Source organism: Pleuronectes platessa, chromosome 6 (assembly GCF_947347685.1).
Source record: "Pleuronectes platessa chromosome 6, fPlePla1.1, whole genome shotgun sequence".
Classification (NCBI taxonomy): Eukaryota; Metazoa; Chordata; class Actinopteri; order Pleuronectiformes; family Pleuronectidae; genus Pleuronectes; species Pleuronectes platessa.
In genome coordinates this window covers 1071777-1098014 of record NC_070631.1, presented here as the reverse complement: position 1 = coordinate 1098014, position 26238 = coordinate 1071777, and the positions used below count along the sequence as shown (strand labels likewise).

At 45.0% G+C, this 26238-nt stretch overlaps 1 protein-coding gene across 1 annotated transcript in view; it reads left to right on the top strand.

Annotated features, from left to right (window-relative positions):
- LOC128441952 (PDZ domain-containing protein 4-like) overlaps positions 1-22485 on the top strand; it is a 27934-nt gene extending 5449 nt beyond the window's left edge. Inside the window, 16 exon segments of the mRNA XM_053424084.1 lie at positions 7485-7538; positions 8129-8231; positions 8817-9045; positions 9164-9248; positions 10278-10376; positions 10568-10630; positions 12982-13083; positions 15653-16167; positions 16233-16428; positions 16952-17395; positions 17489-17898; positions 18015-18085; positions 18234-18580; positions 19264-19404; positions 20385-20546; positions 21257-22485. Coding sequence (XP_053280059.1) covers positions 7485-7538; positions 8129-8231; positions 8817-9045; positions 9164-9248; positions 10278-10376; positions 10568-10630; positions 12982-13083; positions 15653-16167; positions 16233-16428; positions 16952-17395; positions 17489-17898; positions 18015-18085; positions 18234-18580; positions 19264-19404; positions 20385-20546; positions 21257-21445 — 3210 coding nt within the window. The 3' untranslated portion in view covers positions 21446-22485.
- Positions 22486-26238: the final 3753 nt, after the last annotated feature.

Below are 26238 nucleotides of genomic sequence, written 5' to 3'. Positions count from 1 at the left end.
CCCTTTTTGTTTTCACATTTAAAATTAAATATATATTTTTAAGCTATTAGGCTGCAGCTATATGTTTTTATAGAAAAGGAGTTTAATGTTGCTATAAAATGTGACTAAAACTAGACTAAAATGGAATTTGTTTTCGTCGACTAAAACTAGACTAAAACTAAGAAGGATTAAAATGACTAAAAGGTGACTAAAACTAATATGCATTTTCGTCAAAAGACTAAGACTAAGACTAAATCAAAAATAGCTGCCAAAATTAACACTGGTTTAAATCACATCTGGATATAAACTCATTTCATTTCCTGGTGTAAATGGAGTCAAGTTACTTTTCTGTTGCTCAATCGATTCAATTAAAAGCGTCTAAACGTGTGTAACGTTCTCCACACTGCCCCCTGTGGTGCAGCAGTGTCGGTGCAGCCTGTTAGCATCACAGCTGAAAACAAACGGAAGGTTGTTGTGTCGCTGCTGACGACTAATGAGCCGACAGCTCGTTAAGACTAATGGAGTTTTGACGACTCTCAGATAAACTCCATGTCGAGCTGATTTTCCTTCTCTCCTCATTTGTCTATCTTTAAACACTTGAACTCGTGTGTCGGTCTGAGTTGTGGGTCACAGGTTTACACATTATTTTCATTCCCCTTATCATTGTGCGATTGTGTTTTCATGCTTTTCTTCAGTTGGCAGCAGGAAGCAGCTCAACTCGTGGTTCGGTGACATGGAGGCAAAATAATCTATTTGTTTGGATCATGATGTAATTCCTGAATAGATAAGGAAATGTGTTTTCATGGTTAAAATATTAAAACATAGTTAAGGTTGTTTAGTCTTTGATTAAAAAAATATATAATTTTCAGTCTTGAAAAGACGACGTGTTGTTTTAACAGTTCACAGACAAACATCTCATGATAGAACATTTATTTTTTCATCCTTTCAGGGAAAGTTATTGTATATTTATTATTAATAATGACTCTATTGTTTATCTGTTAGGATTATAATGTGTTGTGATGTCAACCAGCAGCACGATACATATTCATGAGGATGATTCAGACATCCCAGTTAATGACGTTTGTAAACAGGTTGAATTGTTTCTTAGTTTTATTCATGAACTGATTTTATTGAATAACTTTAATGTCTCAATAATTAAATGTTCATCTCACAAAAGAATTGTGTAGACAAACCTGTTTGTTGAGCAGCAGCCGTCAGACTCTGTCGCCCATAACCTGGTTTCACATCATCACACAAACCCGGAGGGGGCTCGATGACATGTGTGTGAGCGGTTATGAATCTTAAACACACAGATGGAGGTAATCTGTGTGTTGATATTCTTATCGTGTCGTTTATCTCAGGGCGACGCAGTCACACAAACGTCTTTATGCAGATTTCAGAAGTGTCCAAACACAGTGTGGACACGACTGAACGCTTCAGAGTCGAAGACATTTACACCAGCAGAGAAAAATAACTCAGGATTCATTTATCTGACTCAGGAGAAACGGAGCTGCTTGGAATGAGGCGATGGAATAATGGGTGATCTCTGCTCATTGTAAAGATAATGAATGAGTTAATGTTCTGATTCTTACTGCCCATTAAACACAGCAGCACCAGTAAATAAAGGCATAATGGTGTTTATTCTGACTCTTTAACTTCATTATGTGCAGTGATACATGTTTATGTTTCACAGCGAGCTGAGTGCATTTCCATAATGGACACGACTGAGAATAAGCCGCTGAATAATGTGTTGTGTGAGCAGCGCCCGTCTCTTTCAGCTGAAAGCTAATAACCTGCAGTTCAAATGACTGATGTGTTCATATGAACCGGCTGCGCTGGATTCACCTAAACATGAAAAATAATCACTGGCGTGTTGAAATGGCTGAAATTGACTTTGAGTGACGAGTGGACTGAGATGGAAGTGGATCTGAATATGAGACATTTGATTGACACATGAAACAGAATTACTGCTGCGTTAGTGAAACGACTCTTCAGACACGTGTGTGAATATTCACATCTAAACACAATTTTGAGATTAATGGAATTTGATGAGTTTACATCTCGTCAACAGTTCGTTTCCCACCGGTCGAAAACACCTTCGGTTAATTCCCCCGGGGTCACGACCTCACAAGCGGGACGAGTGAAGAAGTAAAACACGCCCACGATGAGGGCGGGACCATCTCAGGTGTCAACACGACACCTTCCACGGAGATCGGAGGAGAATCCGACGTCTCAGGAGCAAGTGCAGAGTTGAGCTCAAGCAGAAGCTGTTAGAGTGAGAGCTTTTAGAGTAAGAGCTGTTAGAGTGAGAGCTGTTAGAGTGAGAGCTGTTAGAGTGAGAGCGCAGGGCTGAGAGTGAGAGCTGTTAGAGTGAGAGCGCAGGGCTGAGAGTGAGAGCTGTTAGAGTGAGAGCTGTTAGAGTGAGAGCTGTTAGAGTGAGAGCGCAGGGCTGAGAGTGAGAGCTGTTAGAGTGAGAGCTGTTAGAGTGAGAGCTGTTAGAGTGAGAGCGCAGGGCTGAGAGTGAGAGCTGTTAGAGTGAGAGCGCAGGGCTGAGAGTGAGAGCTGTTAGAGTGAGAGCTGTTAGAGTGAGAGCTGTTAGAGTGAGAGCGCAGGGCTGAGAGTGAGAGCTGTTAGAGTGAGAGCTGTTAGAGTGAGAGCTGTTAGAGTGAGAGCGCAGGGCTGAGAGTGAGAGCTGTTAGAGTGAGAGCTGTTAGAGTGAGAGCTGTTAGAGTGAGAGCTGTTAGAGTGAGAGCTGTTAGAGTGAGAGCTGTTAGAGTGAGAGCAACCAGAAAGACCAAACTCTTCAATAGAGGAAATAAAACCCTCACACACAAAACCTCAGGATCCTAAACAACACATGTTCACACAGGGTCTCAGATGTGTTGTTGTTGTTGTTGTTGAACTAAATGTTGTGGATGAAGCTCATCACTGACAGAAGCATCAGTGGAACCTATGAAACATTAATGTGTATTATGAATCATAGTTTAGTGTTTGTGTGTGTGAGTGTGTTGTTCTTTCTTTTGAAATGAGGTGTGTGTTTTGTGTGAGCTGCACACTTTCCCTCTCCTCCGTGTTCCATCTCTTCTCTTGGTGGCAGCTGTAGATATTTGTGATGACTGAAAAGAAGAAAAGCTTCAGCGTTTGTTTGGTGCATTGTGGGAAATATTGTCGACAGGATTCGTGAGCAGCTCGTTGTGTAACAGCTCGTTGTGTAACTACGATTTGAGCAAAATGACAGATTGGCCCAGTTTGATTGAATCTGGTTCTTTCTGCAGATATTTGAGAGACACAGTCGCACTTTGTGTTTTTTAATTATTCTGGTCCTGAAACAAACGATTTTCTTCATTTATATTCATTATTCATATCTTTTAATCTCTTTATTTGTTTATTTACTCTTTCATCTACCTGCGTCTTTCCTTTCATGTTGATTTATTTCACGTCTTGTTATGTTCATTAGTGTCAAGAGTCACACTTTAAATGAGCCGGTTCATCTCCAGGGGCTCAACTGATAGAAGTATAGAAATCAATTCACCACATTATCTCCCTGTGTGGCTGTGTAATCACAGGTGTGTGTGTGGGGGGGGAGGGGGGGGGGAGGGGGGGGGGAGAGACAGTCAGTGTGGTGGTGGTGGGGGGGGAGTATAAATATATAATTTTAAATATCTGAAGAGCAGAAATAATGAGATTCACCTCACTCTGTTTTCTGTGCAGAAATTATGTGATTAGTTTGAGACATTTAATCATCTTGTAAAAATAAACTTTAGTTTTAAGACCAACAGAGACTAAATGGACCTGATGGTTAATGAGACAAAATATAGATTTATTGTGTTGCCGGGTTCCTGTGTGTTTTATATCCATTAAACTTTAAACAACTTTAAACAAGAAGAAACGTTCAGTCTTAGGAATGCTGGGAAATGTAGTTGTGTCTTTTTGATCACGACGCAGTCTTCTCTGATTGGTCCGGCTCTGTCACATGACCTCCATCCTCAGCTCCCAGAGTAAAACACAACATGGTGGATCTTCAGTCAAATTCTACACGTTTCTTCATCACTGATTCTCGTCAGTAGCCGAGCTCTTTATGCAAATCACGACCAAACGCTTCCTGTTTGTCTGTGATTTGTGTTTTCATGCACGTTGGAGTGCACGAGGATTAAAAGTGACAGAGTCAAAACGTGCGTGTGGACAGTTGAGGACTTGAATTACATATTTCAGAAGTGAATAGAGAAATGTTTATATTTTGTATTGAGGCTCAGAACGTGTTTCTGTGGAATCCTGTGAATCCTGTTTCCACGGATTGAACACAAATCCAAATTATCAAAGTCTCCTTAACGTCACGATATCAGCAGATTGTATTTTTGTAAAGATTTTATTTGTAATATTTGTGTTGAGATACATGTGTGTTACATGTTACATGTGTTACATGTTGATCCTTTGTGCAGCAGATGAGTAGAAACACACTGTGTCAGGAGAAACTGTCTCTGTAGTTTCCACTTCTCTTCATCTGGAGCTCAGACTTTTCATCTTCCTCCTTCTCCTTCCTCCATCGTCACCTCCTGTTTTCAGTCGTTGTCATCGTTTGGTTTCTCGTCCTCTTCCTCCCTCGCTCCCTCTCTCTGACCGCTCCCTCTCTTACCCTCCCCCGCCCCCCCGGCCTCCCCCGGGCTTGATTATAGAATCTGTGCCTCGCCCTCAACTCGCTGGAAATGAAAAATGGATCCAGTGTCCCATCGCTCTCCCCTTAGTGTGTGTGTGAGTGTGTGTGTGTGTGTGTGTGTGAGTGTGTGTGTGTGTGTGTGTTTGTGTGCGAGTGTGTGTGCATGTGTGTGTGAGTGTGTGTTCATGCACTATGGGGGGGGGGAGTATGTGAGTGAAAGAGATAAATGTTAGAGGAGAGAAGGGTGTTGACGTGGAACCGTGTGTGTGTGTGTGTGTGTGTGGTGTGTGTGTGTGTGTGTGTGTGTGTGTGTGTGTGTGTGTGTGTGTGTGTGTGTGTGTGTGTGTGTGTGGATAGATGTGCTGGATGTGTGTGTTGATGGAAGCAGTAAATTCTTAATGAGCCGGGCGGAGAGGCCTGTTGAAGCCCCGGGAGGTGAAGCTGATGAAGACTCCGACAGACCGAACACGCGGCGACAACAAAACACGACAATAAAAAAAGAAACACTCTCGGCTCCATATGTTCACGTGTTGATGAGAAACAGTTTTGTGCAGGAGACGTTTCTGGTTTAGAACCCAGTGGGTGCGTCGTCTGTTTGAACTCATCACAACACACACTGAAAAATATCTCAACAACAAACACCCTCACAGACGTTCATGATCCCCAGAGGATCATTTCACTAACGTCAACAATCCTGACTTTTCATCTTGTGCCACAATAACATCGCGGATGAGAAATTAAGAAGGAGTCGGTCTGAAAACTACAAATTCTCTGTATACGATTAATTATCATTTAAACTAAAAACCATAATCATAAAGTGATGAACAACACGACCCCCTCTAGAGGCCGCCCGCCCTCTGTGCACTTTAATGAGCTGGTGATTAAAGTGTTTTCTGTACCATTAACATATTTGATTTGAGTCACTTCTCTCATGGTCCATTGATCAGAGATGAATCCATGACTCGTCACTGTGGAACATAATGAAGTGAACACACTGGACCACGGTCGATACTCAGCAGTTACCATGAAGCCTCCAGTCGCTGTAATTCAAAACTCAGTGTGACGGTCACGGAGCTCGTGGATCAATAATCCGTCATCACTGTGAAAACACAGCGAGTGAGATTCATCACAAACACAAACACACACACAAACACAAACACAACACAAACACAAACACAAACACAACACAAAGCTGCAGCCAAAAGAAACGTCAGCTCTTCTCTCACGTTCGCTTATTAATTTCACACTTCACTTAGCTGTGATTTCTGTCAGGCTTATGTGGCGGAGCACAGTCGGGACCCTTATTGTTGGCGTGTAACACACACACACACACACACACACACACACACACACACACAGCAGAATAATGAGCAGCAGCACAGCAGGGAGTGGGGGATGGAGTCGTTTTCGTGCACAGGGAAGTAGTTGCACGCAGACAAACAAACACAATGATTCTTGTGTAGTGAGTCTTAAACCTGTCGGTGCCATCTGTGAACGCTGCTCATCCTCTGTCTGCACACAGACACACACAGTTACAAGCACAGCCTCTAGAATCAAGGCTGTTACCGTCAATTAGATCTGAGACAGATGTCTCACCTGGGACTCTTCAGTAAAGTGTTGTGTTGACAAACAGACGACTTCCTGTTTGAGCTGAAACCAAACAGCTGAACTCTGAGGACGTGTTGAGCTCAGACAACAACCAAACCTCTTCTCTCAAAGCACTGACAAACAAAACGATGAAGGCGACAATTCAGGAGCAAAGAGAAGCAACTCTCCAAAACACACACACACACAGACACACACACACACAAACACACACACAGACCTATTTAATAGCAGATGAGACACACAATCACTGACCAGGTCACAACAGGCCTGATCAGCTGCGGTTATTGACTGAGTATTGACTGTCTTATGTTTACTGACACAAACACACACACACACACACACACACACACACACAGACACACACACAATCACAACCTGCAGAGAACATGTAATGCATAACAATCAGCTCTGAGACGAAGGGGGGGAAAAGGTGTGCGTTTGTGCGCATCCATGCAAGTATTCATGAGCCGGTGTGTGTGTGTGTGTGCGTGTGTGTGTGTGTGTGTGTGTGTGTGTGTGCGTGTGTGTGTGTGTGTGCGGTGTGTGTGTGTGATGTGGCAGTAGCAGGTGAGCCTGAGCATTCAGAGGCCTCCTGCATGTTTCCACAGACATTAACTTGACATGTGATGTTTCCAATATTAAAACATAATAATAAAAACAACTCTGAGAATTTATATTACCACATACACACACACAAACATACACACACACACACACCAGAAGAAGCACATTCTCATTAATAATTACCTGCCTGTTCATAGCAGGTGTTTCTGCTCCTCTTGCCCCGGAGTCTCTCTCAGATATTATATTTATGCTAATGAGCGTCGCTGGCGGCTGGTTCTGAACCAGTCACGAGCAGCTGATTGAACCAGAGGCCACAGACGCCTCTTTAATTCAGCTTCTGCTCCACAGACAGTTTGTGCCTTTGAGCAAGGCACTGGCTGCCTGTCACCTGACATGCCCTGAGCGTGCTCGCCACTCGGTCACATTTAGCTTCAAAATGGGAATTTGCTTTGGTTTCCGTCATGAGAGAAAGACTTGAAATGAGTTGTGAGACGACAACACAGTGTTTGTGTTACTGTTACCTCGGGTTTGGTCTCCTCCACCTCCTGAGGGAAAAGTCCGGCTCCTGCTCGCTCCTCAAAAAAACAAAAACCTGCACCTGAGCATCACCAATATCTACAGACACAATAAGTGTCCAGTATGAATGTGTTATAACTCATGTTGGTTTCTGTGTCTGTAGCAGAAAGGATGGAGCAGCTCCCTGAGACCGATGGACCGACATGGAGACATGAAGGTAGGACTCTCTCCTCCATCTGCCTCCTCTCAGCTCTAATAAGGTTCTGCTCCCATCCAGCTGAGGGTGGGTGGAGAATATCTCCTCAGACTCTTCAAAACCTGAAGAATTCTGAACAGAGTTTGGTGGATCTGCTACAGCTGCAGCTCTTCAGGTTCAGGAAGCAGAGGATCATGGGTAATATCCGGGGTTCAGTAGAGTCAACAACGCCTCCGACCTTGAGTTATTATAATTCTCAGCTTCACCTGCTTCAGATAATAAAGACGCTTCAGACGTCCTGAACTCTTCTGACTCGACTCCTCTGGGCTCAGATCTCGACTCAGCTCCAGAGCAGAAGTCGTAACAAGCAGACTTGACTTTAGTGGAGGTCTCTCCTGCAGCCCACTATTTAAAGACCCCCCCGTTCCTCAAACTCCTGATTCAGCACAATTTGAACATTTCTCGTTCCTCGCCCGCAGCTGAAGAAAAGCTGACTCATCAGTACGAAGCTGGTTCTGCCTCATATACGTTTAATTTGGATTTGATTTAGAATCGTTTGTTATAATTCTTATTCACAAATCCATAAATTACAGATCTCCTCCCATCCTCAGGTCAGAGGTCGGAGAACCTCTCAGCCACCACTTGACAGGCCGCAAAACTCCCAGGAGGCCTTGCAGCCACCCGGCTCAGTGCGTAAGGGTCACAGGAGGAAAGGTAAATCACATCTGACCGAGTCATGAGAGCACATCTGGTTTTTCAGTCTTCTCTTTCATCTTCTCTGACTTCTCTCTGTGAAGTGTTGCTGTCTCACAGGATTCCTCCGTTTCCTCTCATCCTTTAATATCATCTCTCTTCATCACTTCCCACCTGAGCTGCTTCTTCCTCGTCTTTCCCACGCTCCCTCCTCCTCATCACTCCTCCTCCTCCTCCTCCTCCCATCTTTTCATCTGCTTTCTCTTTCTCTAGTTTCCAGCTGAGCTCACTTTTCTTTTATATCCCGAGGCTTTCTTCTAAATATCAAATCATGTTGTGGGATCACTTGACTTTTACCATCTCTCCTGATGTGACTGCAGCAATTCATCGTTTCTATTTGTTCTTTCTCTTTTCTATTTGACATTTTAACCTTTATTGAGTCAAACAAATACAGAAGAACATTGTGTTCACGGCTGCTTGGGTTTCAATCAGGTTTTAAATCTGTCTCTAGAGATCTGATCCGTTAAGTTGAGTTCAGTGAATCTTGGTCACAGACAAACAACAGGATGTTGACACCCTGCCCCCCCCCCCCCCCCCCCCCCTCAGGTACAGTCGTGTGCGGCAGCACCTCCATCTCCTCTGTTACCATGGTAGCCATCCCTGACTGCATGGACAGCTCCACGCAGACGGACCTCAGCTTCCAGAGCGTCATGACGATGGGGAGGAGCAGAGGTCACCACCCCCACCACGGCCGAGGAGGCTCCTCCTCCCCTCCCCCTCCTCCCCCCTCCCCTCCCCTCCCTCACCTCGGGGGGCCGTACGGGATCAATGAGTTGTGAGTCTCCACCTTTGTCTTCCAATGTCTAAGAAATGAAAATCTCTAGATATGAAGAATCTGTGTGGACAGGACTGTGATTGACCTTTCTGCCCCCCCCCCCCCCCCCCCCCTCCAGCTGTGTGTTCGAGTACAATGACCCCAACGACTACTTTGACGCGTCTCATCATGAGGTGGACAGACAGGATGACCTGGAGTACGAGGTGAGGACGTCCTCAAGTCACCAGGAGACACGTCTCTTTGTGTCCCTGTGAAACAGCAAATGAACAAAGTAACATGTTTGGAATAATATAATAATAATTTAATAATATAAAAAAAGTGTGTGTGTGTGTGTGATGGTGGTGGAGGTTCACACTTAAGCTGTATTTGTGTGTGTTCAGTTTATAATCTGAATAATAAGAGAAGCATTATAAGATGTGGTATCAGCGTCTCTCGGGGGTTCGATGCCGGCCCCTCAGGACCCTTTGAAACATTCCTGCAGGTAGAAGGTTTGAAAAGTGGAGGGATGAGAAATGAAGAAATGGGAAGCAGAGAAGAAGGGAGTGACAGCATGAGTAGATGAATAATCAAATATAGACTGATCCAGAAGCAGGAAAGAAAGAGAAAGGAGGACAAAGGGATGGAAACGTGAGGAGGGCGGATTGAGGGCTCACTGAAATAAGGACAAACAGAAAATGAAGAAATAAAAACGTTGGATTTCTGCTCCTGAAGCAAAATAACAGCCTAATGGACGTGTTTCAGCTGAATGAGGCTTTTTGTCTCTGCTCCACTGGTTCACTGCTGCTTCCTGAGATCATTATAGAAGTCAGTAAAGTGGAAACTCTTACCACCGAGACTTCCTCCTCCTCCTCCTCCTCCTCCTCCTCCTCCTCCTCTTCCACCTTTTCTGCTTCATGCTCCGTCTTTCCAGGATTAGTTTTCGCTGCGTTTGACCGACAGCTCCTGTGTTCTCCAGCTTGTTCTCTAATTCTAATTCAAATCAAATGTATACATAAAGCATTATTTACGCTATTATTTTACAGCACATGCACAGTTTAAAAAATGGATAAAGTCATCTCAACACAACAACAGGATTTACCACATGAGAAGAAACAGATCCTGATTCTGTCGTAGAGGAGAAATGCGATGGGCCCGAGAGCTGAGCCTTGAGGCACCTCTCAGGTGACAGCAGCCGAGAAAGACCTGCGCTCTTCATCATTAACCACCAACTCTTCCTCCTCTTCCTCCTGCAGGAGGTGGAGCTCTACAAGTCCAGTCAGCAGGAGAAGCTGGGTCTGACCGTGTGCTACAGGACGGAGGACGAGGAGGACCTGGGGATCTACGTGGGAGAGGTGACCACAGGAGACATCTTCTTCCTTCTCCTCTTCATTCTCCATTAACCTCAAACTGACTCGTTGATGGGTTCACTCGTCTGTGGCCTGATGCAGACTGATGAGTCTTCTCTCTCTCTCTCTCTCTCTCTCTCTCTCTCTCTCTCTCTCTCTCTCTCTCTCTCTCTCTCTCTCTCTCCATCTCTACTCAGGTTAATCCAAACAGCATCGCAGCTAAAAATGGACGAATCCGAGAGGGCGACCGAATATTACAGGTACGCAAACAGTTCAGAGACGTAAGAGAAGAAACAACGTCAGAAACAAAGTCCTGCAGTCAAGTGAGAGACGTTATTATCAGCAGTGTCAAAATAAAATACCTGCAGGAAAACAGCTTCTGTGAGTGATTTATTATTATAAAAGTCAGGCTTAAATAAAAAAAAAGGCTGCTTCCATACTTCTGTGTTTTAGTTTGAAAACCTTCTTTCAAACCATCTCTGTATTTTGATCGAAAAAGGAATTTGAAATAGATCATTTTAATATAACGTGTTAATCTGAAAAGTCACCAGTAACTGCAACTCAGATAAAGAAAAAGTAACTTAACCCTGAACTATAAATAAAGATGTTTGTCTTTAATTTCATCATCTGGATATTTTTACCTTGACCTTCTGGTTTCACCTTTTTCCATAAATAAAACGTGAATCAACTTTCACTGAGGTTTAAACTCTTGTCAATCACTCGATGACTTTTGCTCTAGCTTCATTCAGACGAGTGATGAAAAGAATCCTCTCAGTTCTCATGATGACTGTCGACCTTCGGGTCAGGTCCAAGCTTCTCCTGGAAACACAAACTCTTCCTCTGATGCCTTCAGGGTCTAAACTAAAATAGATTCAAATCAAACTATGGAAAGTTATACCCTGAAACCCTGGCGTCGTCCAATCAGAGAGAGCCGTCAGCTGCCCGGTTACTGCTGCCCTAAAAATAGACGGAGAGATGGTGTGGGTGGGGGGGGGCAGTGTCACCACTCAGCTGACTCATGAAACTGTCACTTCTAATAAAATAATCACGTTTTCATGAACATACAGACGTGACTCCAGGACCTCGTGTTTCCTGCCGGACACTCGATTTGTTTTCACAAAGTTTAAAGAATTTGAATCTGATTAAACTGGACTCAACTGGTTCAGTGTGTTTCAGACAGAAAATATCCAACAGACGTTTATCAATCTATTCAGGTTTATCAAAGATCTTTTTGTGATTAGTCCACAAGTGACAGAAGTTAAAGTTCTGAGAGGTTTTTGTCTCCTTGGTGGTTCCTGGTGCAGCTGCTGTGTTCACCCAGTGAAGTGATTGATTCAGTTTGTGTTGTACTGGTTTTTAAATCCAGAACGTAAACCAGTGGACGTCTGCTGGTCGTCCAGATTCAAACTGCTTCACGTTGATGGTTCAATGGTTTCGCTCAAAACACCAAAACGTTGAGTGAACTCAAATTTAAACTGATGTTTCTGACACAATTTACTTTCATAAAAGCAATTTGTAGATTAAAGAAGATGCAGCACATTATTATTGGTTTAAATAAATCACACACAGACACACACACACAGACACACACACTCTGATAGAAAAGCTCAAGTTGGAGATGTGATAAGAATAACCCAGCAGCGATGGGCATCGCCATGGTAACCTGACAGCAGCTCGACCAGTTTCCATGACACCGGTCACCAGACAGAGAAAAGACATTTGGACAGACGTGTTGTCTCGCTGTGAGTTTGGGGAACACACAAAACTTACAAACACAAACCCGACAGCCGTGTGACAGGCGCCATGCATGTTGTGTCTTCACGTGTCAAACATGTCCTCTCTGTTCACGTGAGACAGGTCTTCACTCTGTTGAACTTTGTCCTCTCTGTTCAAGTGAGACACGTCTTCACTCTGTCTCACTTTGTCCTCTCTGTTCACGTGAGACAGGTCTTCACTCTGTCTCTCTTTGTCCTCTCTGTTCACATGAGACACGTCTTCACTCTGTTGAACTTTGTCCTCTCTGTTCACATGAGACACGTCTTCACTCTGTCTCTCTTTGTCCTCTCTGTTCACGTGAGACAGGTCTTCACTCTGTCTCTCTTTGTCCTCTCTGTTCACGTGGGACACGTCTTCACTCTGTTGAACTTTGTCCTCTCTGTTCACGTGGGACACGTCTTCACTCTGTCTCTCTTTGTCCTCGGACTTGGATCCTTCACAGACTCTCGATGTTTGTTTCCTGTATAAAGTTTTTCCCTCGAGGTTCAGAACAGAGGAAGTTTCACTTTGTCAAACCCTCTGAGGACAATTTGGATTTGTGGATATGAACGATACAAATAAACATTGATTGATTGATTCAGTTCAAAACCAAAGATATTAAAGTTATCATCCTACAGCAAAGCTTCATCCTCAACTCAACTGGGTTTTCACATTTTGATGATTTAGTTTTTCTTTTTGAAAACTGAATTCATGGATTCAAGAACGTTCGGTAGATTCACAGTGACCTTGTGAGTCTGAGGCAGACCAACACAATGTGGGGATTCTTATGTGCTGTGTGTGTTTTTGTGTATAACTGAGGAATATGAAGACACAATCTCGTTATCGTCTCCTCTAGATTAACGGAGTCGAGATTCAGAACAGAGAGGAAGCGGTGGCCATTCTGACCCGAGAGGACAGCATCAACTTCTCCCTGCTGCTGGCCAGGCCCGATGTGGAGGTGACACAACGAGACACAACACAACAAGACACAACGCAACACAATGAGACACAACACAACCTGGCACCACACAACGAGACACAACACAACCTGGCTCCACACAACACAACGAGACACAGCACAACCTGGAAGCACACAACACAACGAGACACAGCACAACCTGGCACCACACAACGAGACACAACACAACCTGGCACCACACAACGAGACACAACACAACCTGGCACCACACAACGAGACACAACAAGACCCAACACAACAAGACACAACACAACCTGGCACCACACAACGAGTCACAACACAACCTGGCACCACACAACACCATGAGACACAACACAACACAATGAGACACAACAAGACCCAACACAACCTGGCACCACACAACGAGACACAACACAACCTGGCACCACACAACACAACGAGACACAACACAACCTGGCACCACACAACAAGACACAACACAACCTGGCACCACACAACACAATGAGACACAGCACAACCTGGCACCACACAAGACACAACACAACCTGGCACCACACAACACAACGAGACACAACACAACCTGGCACCACACAACACCATGAGACACAACACAACACAATGAGACACAAAATAACAAGACACAACACAACCTGGCACCACACAACGAGACATAACACAACCTGGCACCACACAACAAGACACAACACAACCTGGCACCACACAACACAATGAGACACAGCACAACCTGGCACCACACAACACAATGAGACACAACACAACCTGGCACCACACAACAAGACACAACACAACCTGGCTCCACACAACACAACGAGATACAGCACAACCTGGCACCACACAACACAACGAGACACAACACAACCTGGCTCCACACAACACAACGAGATACAACACAACCTGGCTCCACACAATCATCTGAATCATCTGAATCAACTGAATCATCTGAATCATCCATAACTTCAGGTTCATCACGTCTCTTCTGTTTCATCACTCATCTCCCAGTTTAATAACCGACTCTCTGCAGCGGCTGCATGAGGCCGATCACAGGCGGTGTCACAGGGGGCTCCCGGTCCCACAGCAGAGACGTCACACGTTCGATGCCTGCGACCACCGGGCGTGGTAGAGAACGAGCAGCTGACCACTATCGATATGATAATAACTATTCAAATTGAAATGATAAAAATCATCATATCAAAAAAATCACAGTTTCTAGAGCTCATGTAAAATAACTGGATCATTTACAGCCTAGAAACCACGGAGCGGCTTTTCCCTGAATGTCATAACTGTCAAACACATGCCTGCACACACACACACACACACACACACACACACACACACACACACACACAGCCATGATAAATGTGTGCAGTGTGTCAGCAGGTCCCAGAGTGTGTGTCCACATGTGCTGACGGAGGAGGAACTGCAGGACGGTATATTCATACATGTCGGTTAAAACACACGTCATACATATTCAGCGACTCTGTGTGTGTGTGTGTGTGTGTGTGTGTGTGTGTGTGTGTGTGTGTGTGTGTGTGTGTGTGTGTGTGTGAGCATTTAGAGAACTCTGACACTTGATGTCGTCACATCTGAGAGAGTAGGAAGAGATGGATGTTTAATCAATGAAGCAAATCATAAATTACATGTGTTGATATGAAACAGGAGAAAAAGAGAGAGAGCAGAAATATGAAGATGAGTGATCTTTAAATTCATTAAATACAGAACAACATGTACAATATCACAAAATATTCAGTTTTACAATATTTGTATTATTTGAGGTTCATACTATTTGATGGAAACATAAAGAAATAAAAGGTGAGCAATAAGATTCACTGCTGCACAGATTATCATGAAAAACACAGATCCCAATGATAACAACCTACAAAATGAATAGAGTAATAATCCTAATATTATAACATTAATCTGTGAGGGGACATTATATTTATGTGTTTCACTGAAGAGAGACGTATGGGATGATGAGGGGTGAAGCAGTGATGGATGAAGAGGAGGAAATAGATGAGGAGATATTCATCTTGTGTGTTCCTGTTGTTTCTGTCAAGGTCACACACACACACACACTCACACACACACTCACAAACACACACACACACACACACACACACACACACACGAACACGCACACACACACAACCCTGACACAACTCTACTGTAACAACACACAAGTTTTATTTATTACCCTTTAACTCTGGCTGCAAAGCAACATATAGAATCTGTGATACTATTTATATTTACACAGAATTTAAATTGATAATGTGGAAGCTGTGGATTTTATATCACAACTCAGACTCAAATATAAATATTACCAAGCTCTGTGTGAAAAAAACGTGAGAGACACACACACACTCACACACACTCACACACACACACACACACACAACTCATCTTCAAACTATAAAAGATCAGCGAATGTTTCTAAACGTTTTCTTTTCAGCAGCTCAGGAACCTCAGATTCGTGGACGTCATGTGACTCTGGAGTCGAGCTGATGAGATTCAGAAACCTGTCGTGGTAAATGTAACAAATGTCTAAACTCTGAAATGTTCCTGGTCTCAGAATGAAAACCCCGTGGACCCAGAGGAGGACATGGAGCTGACGCTGGAGGGAGGAGTCCTCCACCCAAACCCTCAAGCTTCCTCCTGCTCCCTCAACTCGCCTCATCTCTCAGGCTACTACCGCCTCCGCAGGGGAGGAGGAGGAGGAGGAGGAGGAGGAGGAGGAGGAGGAGGAGGCCTGCCCTGCCCTGGAGGAGGTGGGGAAGCAGGACGTGGAGACGGTGCAGGGGGTGACGGGGAAGTGGAGGAGGACGAGGATGAAGAGGACGGAGAGAGAGGAGAGAAGGAGGACAGAGACCCACCCGTCCCTCTCCCTCCTCTGCTGAACCTGGCTCCACTGCTGTCCCACAGCCAGGAGCTGGACAGCGGCGTGGGCCGGACGGACGACAGCACCCGCTACGAGGAGCTGTCGGAGCAGGAGCTGCTGGGGGAGCAGACCAGCGCCTGCAACACCAACACCACCAACACGCCGGGGAGCATCAGGAAGTTCAGGCCCAGCCCCAGGTAGGACCCAGTGTCGCCACTGAAGGCTGACGTCCCACAACATGGACGCTAACAGGTAACCTGTCTCCTCCTCGCAGGCCCAGTCCCAGACTCAGTCCCGGCGTCGGCCCGAGTCCCAGGCCGACGCCCAGCCCTGGACGAGGGGACACCACCCCTCCTTTCCTCCACCTGCGAGACCTGCAGCTCAGCTCGGACTCCCTCCCCGGCCTCGAGTGGACGGCAGGAGGAGGATCAGGAGCAGCAGCGTGCAGCCCCCACCACCTCCATCACAAGGTCAAATATTAACTCATCACAAGGTCAAATATTAACTCATCACAAGGTCAAATATTAACTCATCACAAGGTCAAATATTAACTCATCACAAGGTCAAATATTAACTCATCAAAGTATCGGTCTGGACATTTTCTGTGTTTAACAATCTGTTATAAAATTACACAGAAAGATTTTATGAAGGGGTGGGACATGACACAGATTCCATAAAAATTTAACCTAACATAGTAGATGCACTCTGATAGTATTTTTAGATTTATTGAAACAATATTATTATTTATTATGTTATTAGTTTGAATAGTTTAATGCTCCAATTTATTTTCTGTCAATCAACCGATGATTTCAGCTTCAGAGTTGGTTTGTATCGTGGAGGCCGTCCGGGGCCCAGGAACATATTCTTGCCCTGGGGCCCCGACTGAGGAAAACCCGCCCGTGGGAGGCAAAGATTGAAATACTGTGACGGGATCAATGAAACACTTCTGTGGCCCGGTTGGCTTCTAACTGACCTCTGACCTCTGACCTGCAGCACCACCACCACCATCACCAGCCGCCTCTGTCCATGATGATGATGATGCCGGGCCTGACGGAGGAGGAGTGCCAGCGATACCAGGAGCTGCTGGAGATAAAATGTCAATACGAGAGACGCCATAAAAAACACCAGAGAGAGACGGTGAAGAAAGGTCTGGACGCCACCGATGTGCACGCAGAAGGTCGAGAGGAAATACAGGAGGCGGAACAGGAAGAAGAGGAAGCTACTTCCTTCCTGGTGGTGGATGTGAACTGCAACGAGACCCTGAGCGAGCACGAGATGGCGCTCATCGACGAGGAGCTGCGCCACCTGGAGTTCAAATGCCGCAATATTCTGCGGGCACAGAAGATGCAGCAGCTGAGAGAGCGATGCCTGAAAGCCTGGATGATGGACGAGGAGCCGCCAGAGGGACGAGGTAAACAAGGGAAGAGGGAATGTGACATTTATCTGCTTAATGTAGGATGAACGTGAGATTCATTCTTAATTATCACTGTTCAGGTTTTAATGTTACGATGCCATCTTTTTATCGTAGACGTGGATAACGTGGATAACGATGATAACGACGACCCTCATCATCACGAGTTGTCGTCCATCAACGAGCTGCCGGAGCGATTGGACGACAGAGACAGCACCAGCGCCTACAACACCGGGGGGGAGAGCTGTCGGAGCACGCCATTGGTCAGCACGGAGCAGATCCCGCCTCTGCAGGAAGAGGAAGACGAAGCAGGGCGGCGACTGATGTCTCCGCCTCCTCTCCTCCCCCTGGGTCTCCTCCCCCCTCTGAACTCCCCTCTGACCCCGCGGCGTCACAGGCGGGACAGAGAGAGACGCCACTCAAACCTCAGCTGCTCCTTCTCTCCAGGCACTTACAGGAAGTACGAAACAGCCAATGGCAGCGGGGCAAATGGCTCAAGCTCCACCCCCTCCACACCCTCCAAGTTCAGGTCTTCACGCTTTTTTTTCCCGCTGCTATAAACATGTCATCAAGTTAAAGTTAGTGGTTGTGTTGATTTGTGTTAAGTTAAAAAATCGCTCGATAACTTTCTGTTTCCATCATCAGGTCTCTGACCAGGGAGGGGGCGTCGTCTTCAAGAAGGGGTGTGGCTGACCGAGGGCGGAGCTCCATAGCAGGTACAGAACACCAACAGCTGGTGGCGCTAGTTCACCAATAAATACAGCACCATGCCAACGACAAGTCACGAAGAAGAAAATCAAAAAGGTGACATTCATGTAATATTTACAGTTTTTTTACTTTGTGCAATATTCGTTTCCTTTGCAGATGGAGCCGCCAACAGGCCTGGAGGAGGAAGTGCAGAGTCCAGTCCCTATTTCACCCGGAGACACCACAGCCACAACCAACCACCGGAGCGCTACCAGAGCTGTATGACCCTGCCCTCCGAGGGCCTGGTGGACCCCCTGGACCGGCTCAGAGACCGAACCAGGGCCGAGGGGGAGGAGAGGGGGGCGGGCACAGGGAGCAGCGGCCCGGCCAGTCCGAGGAGCGTGAACAGCGCCCCCTGTGGTCTGGAGGACCGCCACGCTGGAGCCTCACGGTTAGGACTGGTCTTACCACTTGGGCTGACCCAGTCGTCACCAACGGCTTCACGGCAGCGCATGGAGTGGAAGGTAAAGAGTGTGAGGAGCCGCTGGTATGTCGGGAAAAGGTTCAACTTTTATTTTGAAAGACAGACACATTCCCATGCCCCAATAATAACTATAATAAAACTTTATTTAAATAGAGCTTTTCAAAAACAGGTTTCCAAAGTGCTTCACAAACATAGAAACAGAAAAAAAGAAAGAAGTCTAGTCAAAGCCATATTATAAAAGAGAGTTTCTAAACGAGATTTAAAAGAGGACAACGAGGAAGCTTGTCCGATTGGAGTCGTGGAGCCACCACTTTATACTGGGAACCAACAGTTGATCTGCAGATCTAACATTACGAGCTGGGACGTATGGGATTAAACAGCACTTGTGCAGTAAGCAGTTGCACCCCCCCATCATCCTGACAACAGCGTCTGAAACTTATTTCAGTTAGCGCTAAGTCAAACAATCGTAAACACGGTAAAACAAAAGTAAGAGAAGGTTTTATGAGTTTTCTTACACTGAGGTCGACAGAGAGCAAAGCATGAAGCTGTGAAAACTGAACCACAGAGGATTGTGTTTTACTCTAGTGGTTCAAAAATGTAGGATGCAACTCAAAGATTCACTGTGGGTGCTGAGGTTAAATCAGTTGAGAAGCTTCATCCAGGTAAAGGAAACATCTGGAGGTCTTCCTGCCTTCAGTGTGACTCCACAGCGTCTGTGTGCAGGTGAAGATCCGCAGCGACGGGACGCGCTACGTGGCCAAGCGGCCGGTCAGGGACCGACTGCTGAAGGCCAGAGCCATGAAGATCAGCGAGGAGCGCAGCGGCATGACCACCGACGACGACGCCGCCAGCGAGATGAAACAGGTAGAGTCCCAACAGGGAACATAGAACCAGCAGAGGTTCGATACCCGCCGACACAAGCTGCTGCAAAGAATTCAAGTTAAAAATACTTTAAGGCTCTAAGGCAAGGCTCTTCAACGTTTTTCAGGCCAAGGACCCCTTACTGGTGGAAAGCTGGAGCGGTGACCCCCTACTATATATATTGTATACAAGTGTGTTTTAAATTAAACTGGGCCTAGTGCCATATATAAACATAGCTACCCTGTTACTGTGCATTCAATACTAAGCTATTCAAATATTACACAGGCTCATATATTCATTTTTTTAATTTAAACATGTGCAAGGTACAGGGTGGCCATGCCACTGCCATTTATAAACATACATCTTGCATACAACACTGAGCTATTAAACCAATTCACAGATTCATGTTTTTATTTAAAAAAATACATGTAGAAGAGACAGTGAATCCTCAAGCCATCTGTGGACGGCACACATAATCCCACATTAGTGAGATGTCGGACCCTGATGGGTAGCACACAACTTATCTAACCTTGGACGGATGGAGGTTGTCAGGCAGAGGGTCATATCAGCCTCACAATATGTTGGATGCATGTTAATGTGTATTTACAGACATTTAAATTTGTGAAAAAAAAATTGTTAGAAAATAAATAAAAAAATTTAAAATAAAAAAAAAAATGTTTTATCTACCAAACATTTCGCGACCCCCCTGCAGTACCTCCGCGGACCCCCTAGGGGTCGCGCACCCCCTGTAGAAGACCTCTGCTCTAAGGCTCAACCTGCCTGAAGAGAGAACGGGAGCTTTCAGGAAACTCTCAAGGCTTCTGGGGGTTTGTTCACCATTTTGTTCTTAGACCTGCAGCTTAAGTTCTTAGATCTACTAGAGTCTCAGCAAGTGGCTCAGTGTTTCACTCACTTGTTTACTTGTATTAAATGAGCTCCTCTGTCTTCTCCCGTCACACCTGATGTCACTGCTCTTGGAACAGGGCCGCTACTGGAGCAAAGAGGAGAGGAAGCAGCAGCTGCTCCGAGCCAGAGAGTACAGACGCAGACGAGAGCTCATGATGCAGAGCCGCCTGGACTATCTCAAAGGAGACAGGTACGATGACTCGGGGTCACGACTCAATCCTGACCCATTTCTCCATGAAGTTTGGATTAGTAACAGCGACCTATGTCTATAAACTAACAATATACAGGATGAGATATTATAGATGGAACTTTTACTGTCATGAGGATCTCAAGAGGTTATTTTGACAAGTATAAGAATTTAATTTGGTTTTAAATCCGTTTTCTCTGGGATTGGTCACACGTCTGTTCAGCAGCACATCATGAGATTAAGATGAGATCAGTCACAACAGTAATATCATCTTAACGCCTCCTGCTGAAGATGATGATGATGATGATGATGATGATGATGATGATGATGATGATGATGATGATGATGATGATGTAGAGACGTTATTCAGTGAGAATATCCACAAAACATCCTTGAGACAAACTTCTCGTGAATCAAAACCGATGATCCTGTGAAAACAGCTCAAATAGTTTGAAACAGAGTTTAGGTTCCACACTGACACACATTCATTCTCGTGATCACATTCACCTTAAAGCCCTGAAAAGTAAATTATGGTTGTTCAATTTTGTGTAGGAGAAAAAGTCTCCCAGATACTAGATTGATTTTTAAAGAATATAGAATATATATAACTGTATATATTGTATTTATGTGAATTTAATTGTCAAATCAATAGTTTATTTTCTTTTTACTACTCTTTCTTCTTTTCACTTGGAAGGCAAAGTCCTGAAAGACAATATACATCCTATTTTTTATTATTTCCTTTCCAGGGACCCGACATTAGAGCACTGCTCCTCCCGACAGGACTCCCCCAGCAACAACATCCTGTCACTGAGCCAGAAGAAGATCACCAAGAAGAGGAACCGGAGAATCCTGGACAACTGGATCACCATCCAGGAGCTGCTGGCTCACGGATCCAGGTCGCCAGACGGAAAGAAAATATACAACCCTCTGCTCTCTGTGACCACGGTGTGATACGAGAACGGAGACGGATGGAGGGATGAACGTGAAAATACAAACTTGGACCTATTTTTTTTAGCTAGAAGTAACAATTTTGTGGAAATAGGAGAAATTCTGGAGGAAAAGAGGAAACTTTTATGGCTTCAAACTGTGACAAGGACAAAAGATATGAAGGATTAAAGAAATGAGAGGAAACAAAGAACTAAAACATCAGAAGATAGCAACTTTATACATTTTCAGGTTTGAGAACGAATTGTGGAGCACAAGGAGAAGAGCTGAAGCTGGAGCACAGAATCTGTGCTATCCGAGTGCAAGCGCACAGCCTGAGCACAAGCAGAGCTCGAAGCACAAGCAGGGGCTTTAAAGCTTTATAAGATCTGAACGTCAGGTCATGAAGTCCAGCTCTCACAGTGAATACAGGGAAAATGACCTCCTGTAGCATGAGCTCAGTTTCCGAACCCAAAGTGAGGAGTCACATGGTCTGTGATGTAATACAGAGTCTATGTGTCACACTTTGTTTTCATATAGCGTTTCATTTGATTTTCTCCTCTTCAGACTTTGTACAGAAACGTATGTGATGACACATATTAAAATAATAGTAAAGTATTATTGATGCAGCATGAGGCGGAGCTCCAGTTTCAACACCACAATGTGCATTGGTGGAAACATCCTCCTTCTATCCCCGACGGTCAGATCTCAATGATCGGCCATGTTCCTCTCATGCCTTTCAATTTACAGCTGCATCATTTTCCCACAATGCCTTTCGAAGACTCCAGGGGACCGATATGATTGTTACGTGACTGTTTATTTTTTACCTCATTATTACATGTTACAATGTTGATATTATGTCCATTAAATTGTGAGGTCATGAGGTCGATCATCGCAGCAGGATGGTGGATGATGTGCCAGGCCTGTGTAACAGGAGATATTATAATGCATGAATTTAGTACTGAACTTTGTGGATTATTGAACATAACTCTTGATCTCAAGTCGTGTAGCGTACAAAGCGATGTGCCGAACATTTTTAGTAGTGAAAGGCGTGAAAGTGCAAACAATTTAGAGTTAATTAAATGAAATATAATGAAATATCGAGTGAAATGTTCCCTGTTCTTTTGTTTTTCTCTTTCAGCCCGAACATCGGATAAAAAATCTCAAAATATTAATATTGTTTGCTACATTTGACAGTTATTTGTTTTCTTTGACACTGAGTTACTGAACCATGATGATTCCCTTAGACTAGTAATGATAAAAAAATCAGGGGATATGACGTAAAATATCCTGCTTAATGAACTCCAGTCCACCAGGTGATAGATAGATAGATAGATAGATAGATAGACAGATAGATAGATAGATAGATAGATAGATAGATAGATTACTTTATTCATCCCGAAGGGAAATTAAGTCCTCATAGCAGCCGGTATATTGGATACAATAAAATACAATACAATAGAATAAAATAAAAAATATTGAGGTAGAAAGAATAAAAAACAGAAACACAAGATAAATAGGTAGATAAGGTGCAGTGGCAAGATGATGGTAATAGTACTGATGATATGATGGTAATGTTATTGTTAGACAGTATATAAAAATAGTACACTATATATAGTATATAATATAACATAATATATATTTATATATGATAGTAATTATACCAATATAATAGCAGCATATAGTAATAATGGCAGCAACAGTATATATAATAATAGGGTTAGGGTTAATAATAATAATAATAATAACATTTACACAGGTATAAATATGTGTATATAGACTTATATATACAAAGAATATACAAAGAGTATGATATAATATGATATGATATATAGTAGAGGTATGAATATAAGTATTTGACTATACAATAGATAATATAATATACTATGAGTGTACGAATATGTAGACAGAGTGTGCAAAAGACAATATTATTGTATAAAATGATATATAATATCAATATGGGTTATATTAACACATATCACATATGATGTGAAGTGTTCCAGTATATGGAGCGGAGTGTTGTACAGGCTACACAGTGAAGGAGACAGGTATATTTAGATCAGTTCAGTGATGGTGGCTCTGACAGAGGTAGAGGAGTTGTGTAGTCTTATTGCGGTTGGGAGGAACGACTTCCTGTAGCGTTCCTTAGAGCAGCGGGTTGAATGAGTCTGTGGTTGAAGCTGCTCCTTAGCTTGTCCAGTGTTTTGTGGAGGGGGGGAGAGGGATTGTCCATGATTGCCAGCAGTTTTGCCAGCATCCTGTCCTCCAGCACCTCCTCCAGGGTGACAAGCTTAGAGCCAACCACAGACTCTGCCTTCCTGAGGAGTTTTCTCAGTCTGTTGGCGTCCTTAGCCTTGATGCCCGCACCCCAGGACACCACAGCAAAGAAGATGGTGCTCGCCACAACAGACTTGTAGAACATCTGCAGCATCTTGTTGCAGACGTTAAAGGACCTGAGCCTCCTCAGGAAGTAAAGCCGGCTCGGGCCCTTCTTGTAGACGGCCTCTGTGTTGGTGGACCAGTCCAGTTTATTGTCCAGTGTGACACCCAGGTACTTGTATTCAGGGACCACCTCCACACCCGTCCCACCGATGCAGACAGGAGAGGGCAGGGGCTTGTTCCTCCTGAAGTCCACCACCATCTCCCTCGTCTTCTTCACGTTGAGCTGCATGCGGTTCTCCCCACACCACTTCACAAAGCGGTCAACCAGGTCCTTGTACTCACCCTCCCCCCCCCGCCCTCAACACACCCCACAATGGCCGTGTCATCAGAGAACTTCTGCAGGTGACACGTCTCAGTGCAGTGCTTAAAGTCAGCAGTGTGTGTGGTGAAGAGGACGGGGGACAGCACAGTTCCCTGGGGGGCCCCGATGTTACTGATCAGACCATCAGACACACAGTTCTGTAATCTCACAAACTGTGGTCTGCCCGTCAGATAGTCATCGACCCAAGTGATGAGGGGAGCACTCACCTGCGTGCCCTCCAGTTTGGCCTTCAGCAGTCTGGGCTGGATGGTGTTGAAGGCGCTGGAGAAGTCGAAAAACATGATCCGGACTGAGGTGTTGGGTCTGTCCAGGGAGGAGTAAGCCTTCTGCAGCAGGTAGATGATTGCATCATCAACCCCAACATGGGGCTGATATGCAAACTGCAGGGGGTCTTGTGATGGGCACACCAGCGGTCTGAGGTGGGCCAGGACCAGTCTTTCCATGACCTTCATGATGTGAGAGGTCAGTGCCACCGGCCTGTAGTCCTCCAGTGCAGCAGGACGTCCTTTTTTGGGCACTGGGACCAGGCAGGATGTTTTCCAGAGGCACTCTCTGAAGGTGTAGGCTCAGGTTGAAGAGGTGCTGGAGAACTCCACAGAGCTGGCTGGAACAGGCCTTCAGCACACGAGGGCTGATGCAGTCCGGCCCCACAGCTTTCCTCGGTTTGAGCCTCTCCAGCTCTCTCCTCACCTGGCGGCTGTGATGTGGAGTCCAGACAGGGGGGTGGGGGGTGTCAGTGGTGGGTTTGAGGGTGGAGGTTTGAGGGTGGTGCAGAGAGGTGTGTGTTGCAGGAGGTGGTGGGGGGCTGGTGGGTGATGTGAGGATGTCCTTGGGGTGGGAGGTGTGAAAAGGTCTGTGAAAAGATGCTTCAACTCAACTGAACATCTAATCGTACACATGTGAAACAACCGAGGGCCAATAAAACGTTCCCGTGTCTCGGATCCAAACCCCCCCCATCACTGAGCTAATCAGAGGGAGAGAAGTTGAGCTGAAGGTTGAACACAGGGAGCGAGTGAAAGAAGACAATGAGCTGAGGGGGGTTAGAGATCTGAAGGAAGAAGAGGATGAGGAGGACGAGCAGGATGGAGGTAGAGAGATTTATATTCTTCTTCTTCATGGCACAGCACATTTAAAACAGCAGGTTGGAAGGAATATATCAACTTGTACAGATGAAAGAGGAGAGAATGAAGATTAAAAAAGTCCAACTGAAAAATAGGTGGGAATGAGAGATGATTAAAAAACAGCAAGGCTGAGAAGAAGAGGATGGTCAACCCGAGATGGAAGAAGGAATGAATAAACTCCTGACTGATAAACGTGAATGAGAGAACAGTGGATGGAAACTGGAATAACATCAGAGCAGCTCCTAATCACTCTGTCTCTCTGGTGACAGGACCCATCAATCACAGCCGACAGGCAGAGTCCAGAGGAAACAAGGTGCAGGCAGACATGAAGACATCTCTTTGTGTTTAATCACCACACAAACAACGAGGAGGGGTTGGTTGCTGCAGGCATCCAAGTGAAATCAATTTAAATCTCTTTTAGTGTGAGTCTCACTCAACAAGCTGTTGAGCCGTGGCACCACCTGCAGGATGTGCACGTCATTGAGGGATAAAATCACAGACCACAAAAAGTCTGTGGTGGCAGAGTTACAGGAAGAAGATCCCAATGTTCAGGATTCATCTGGACCAACGAGCTGCAGAATCTCTGTGGAGACCTGAACCTGCTTTTCACACAAAACATGAGGTTGTGTGAATCCAGACCACGAGCTTGTTACTGTGCTCAGTTTGTATTCTGACCCTGAGAAACCAGCAGCAGATTCAGTGGTTTGAGTTTCCTGTGTTTAAACCAGTTTGTGTCAGTGACGTGCTGAGCTCCTGCAGACTCACTGAAGAGGAGCAGAAAACTGAATAAAGTTGTGATCCAGGTTAAACACAGAGAATCTGACAAACTTTTAATTTCACTGCCTCCAACAGATCTTTAACTGAGAAGACGTCACCTGACCCCATAACTCCAAAATGCATCTAAAGTTCAATCAGATTCTAAACCTCACCAACTC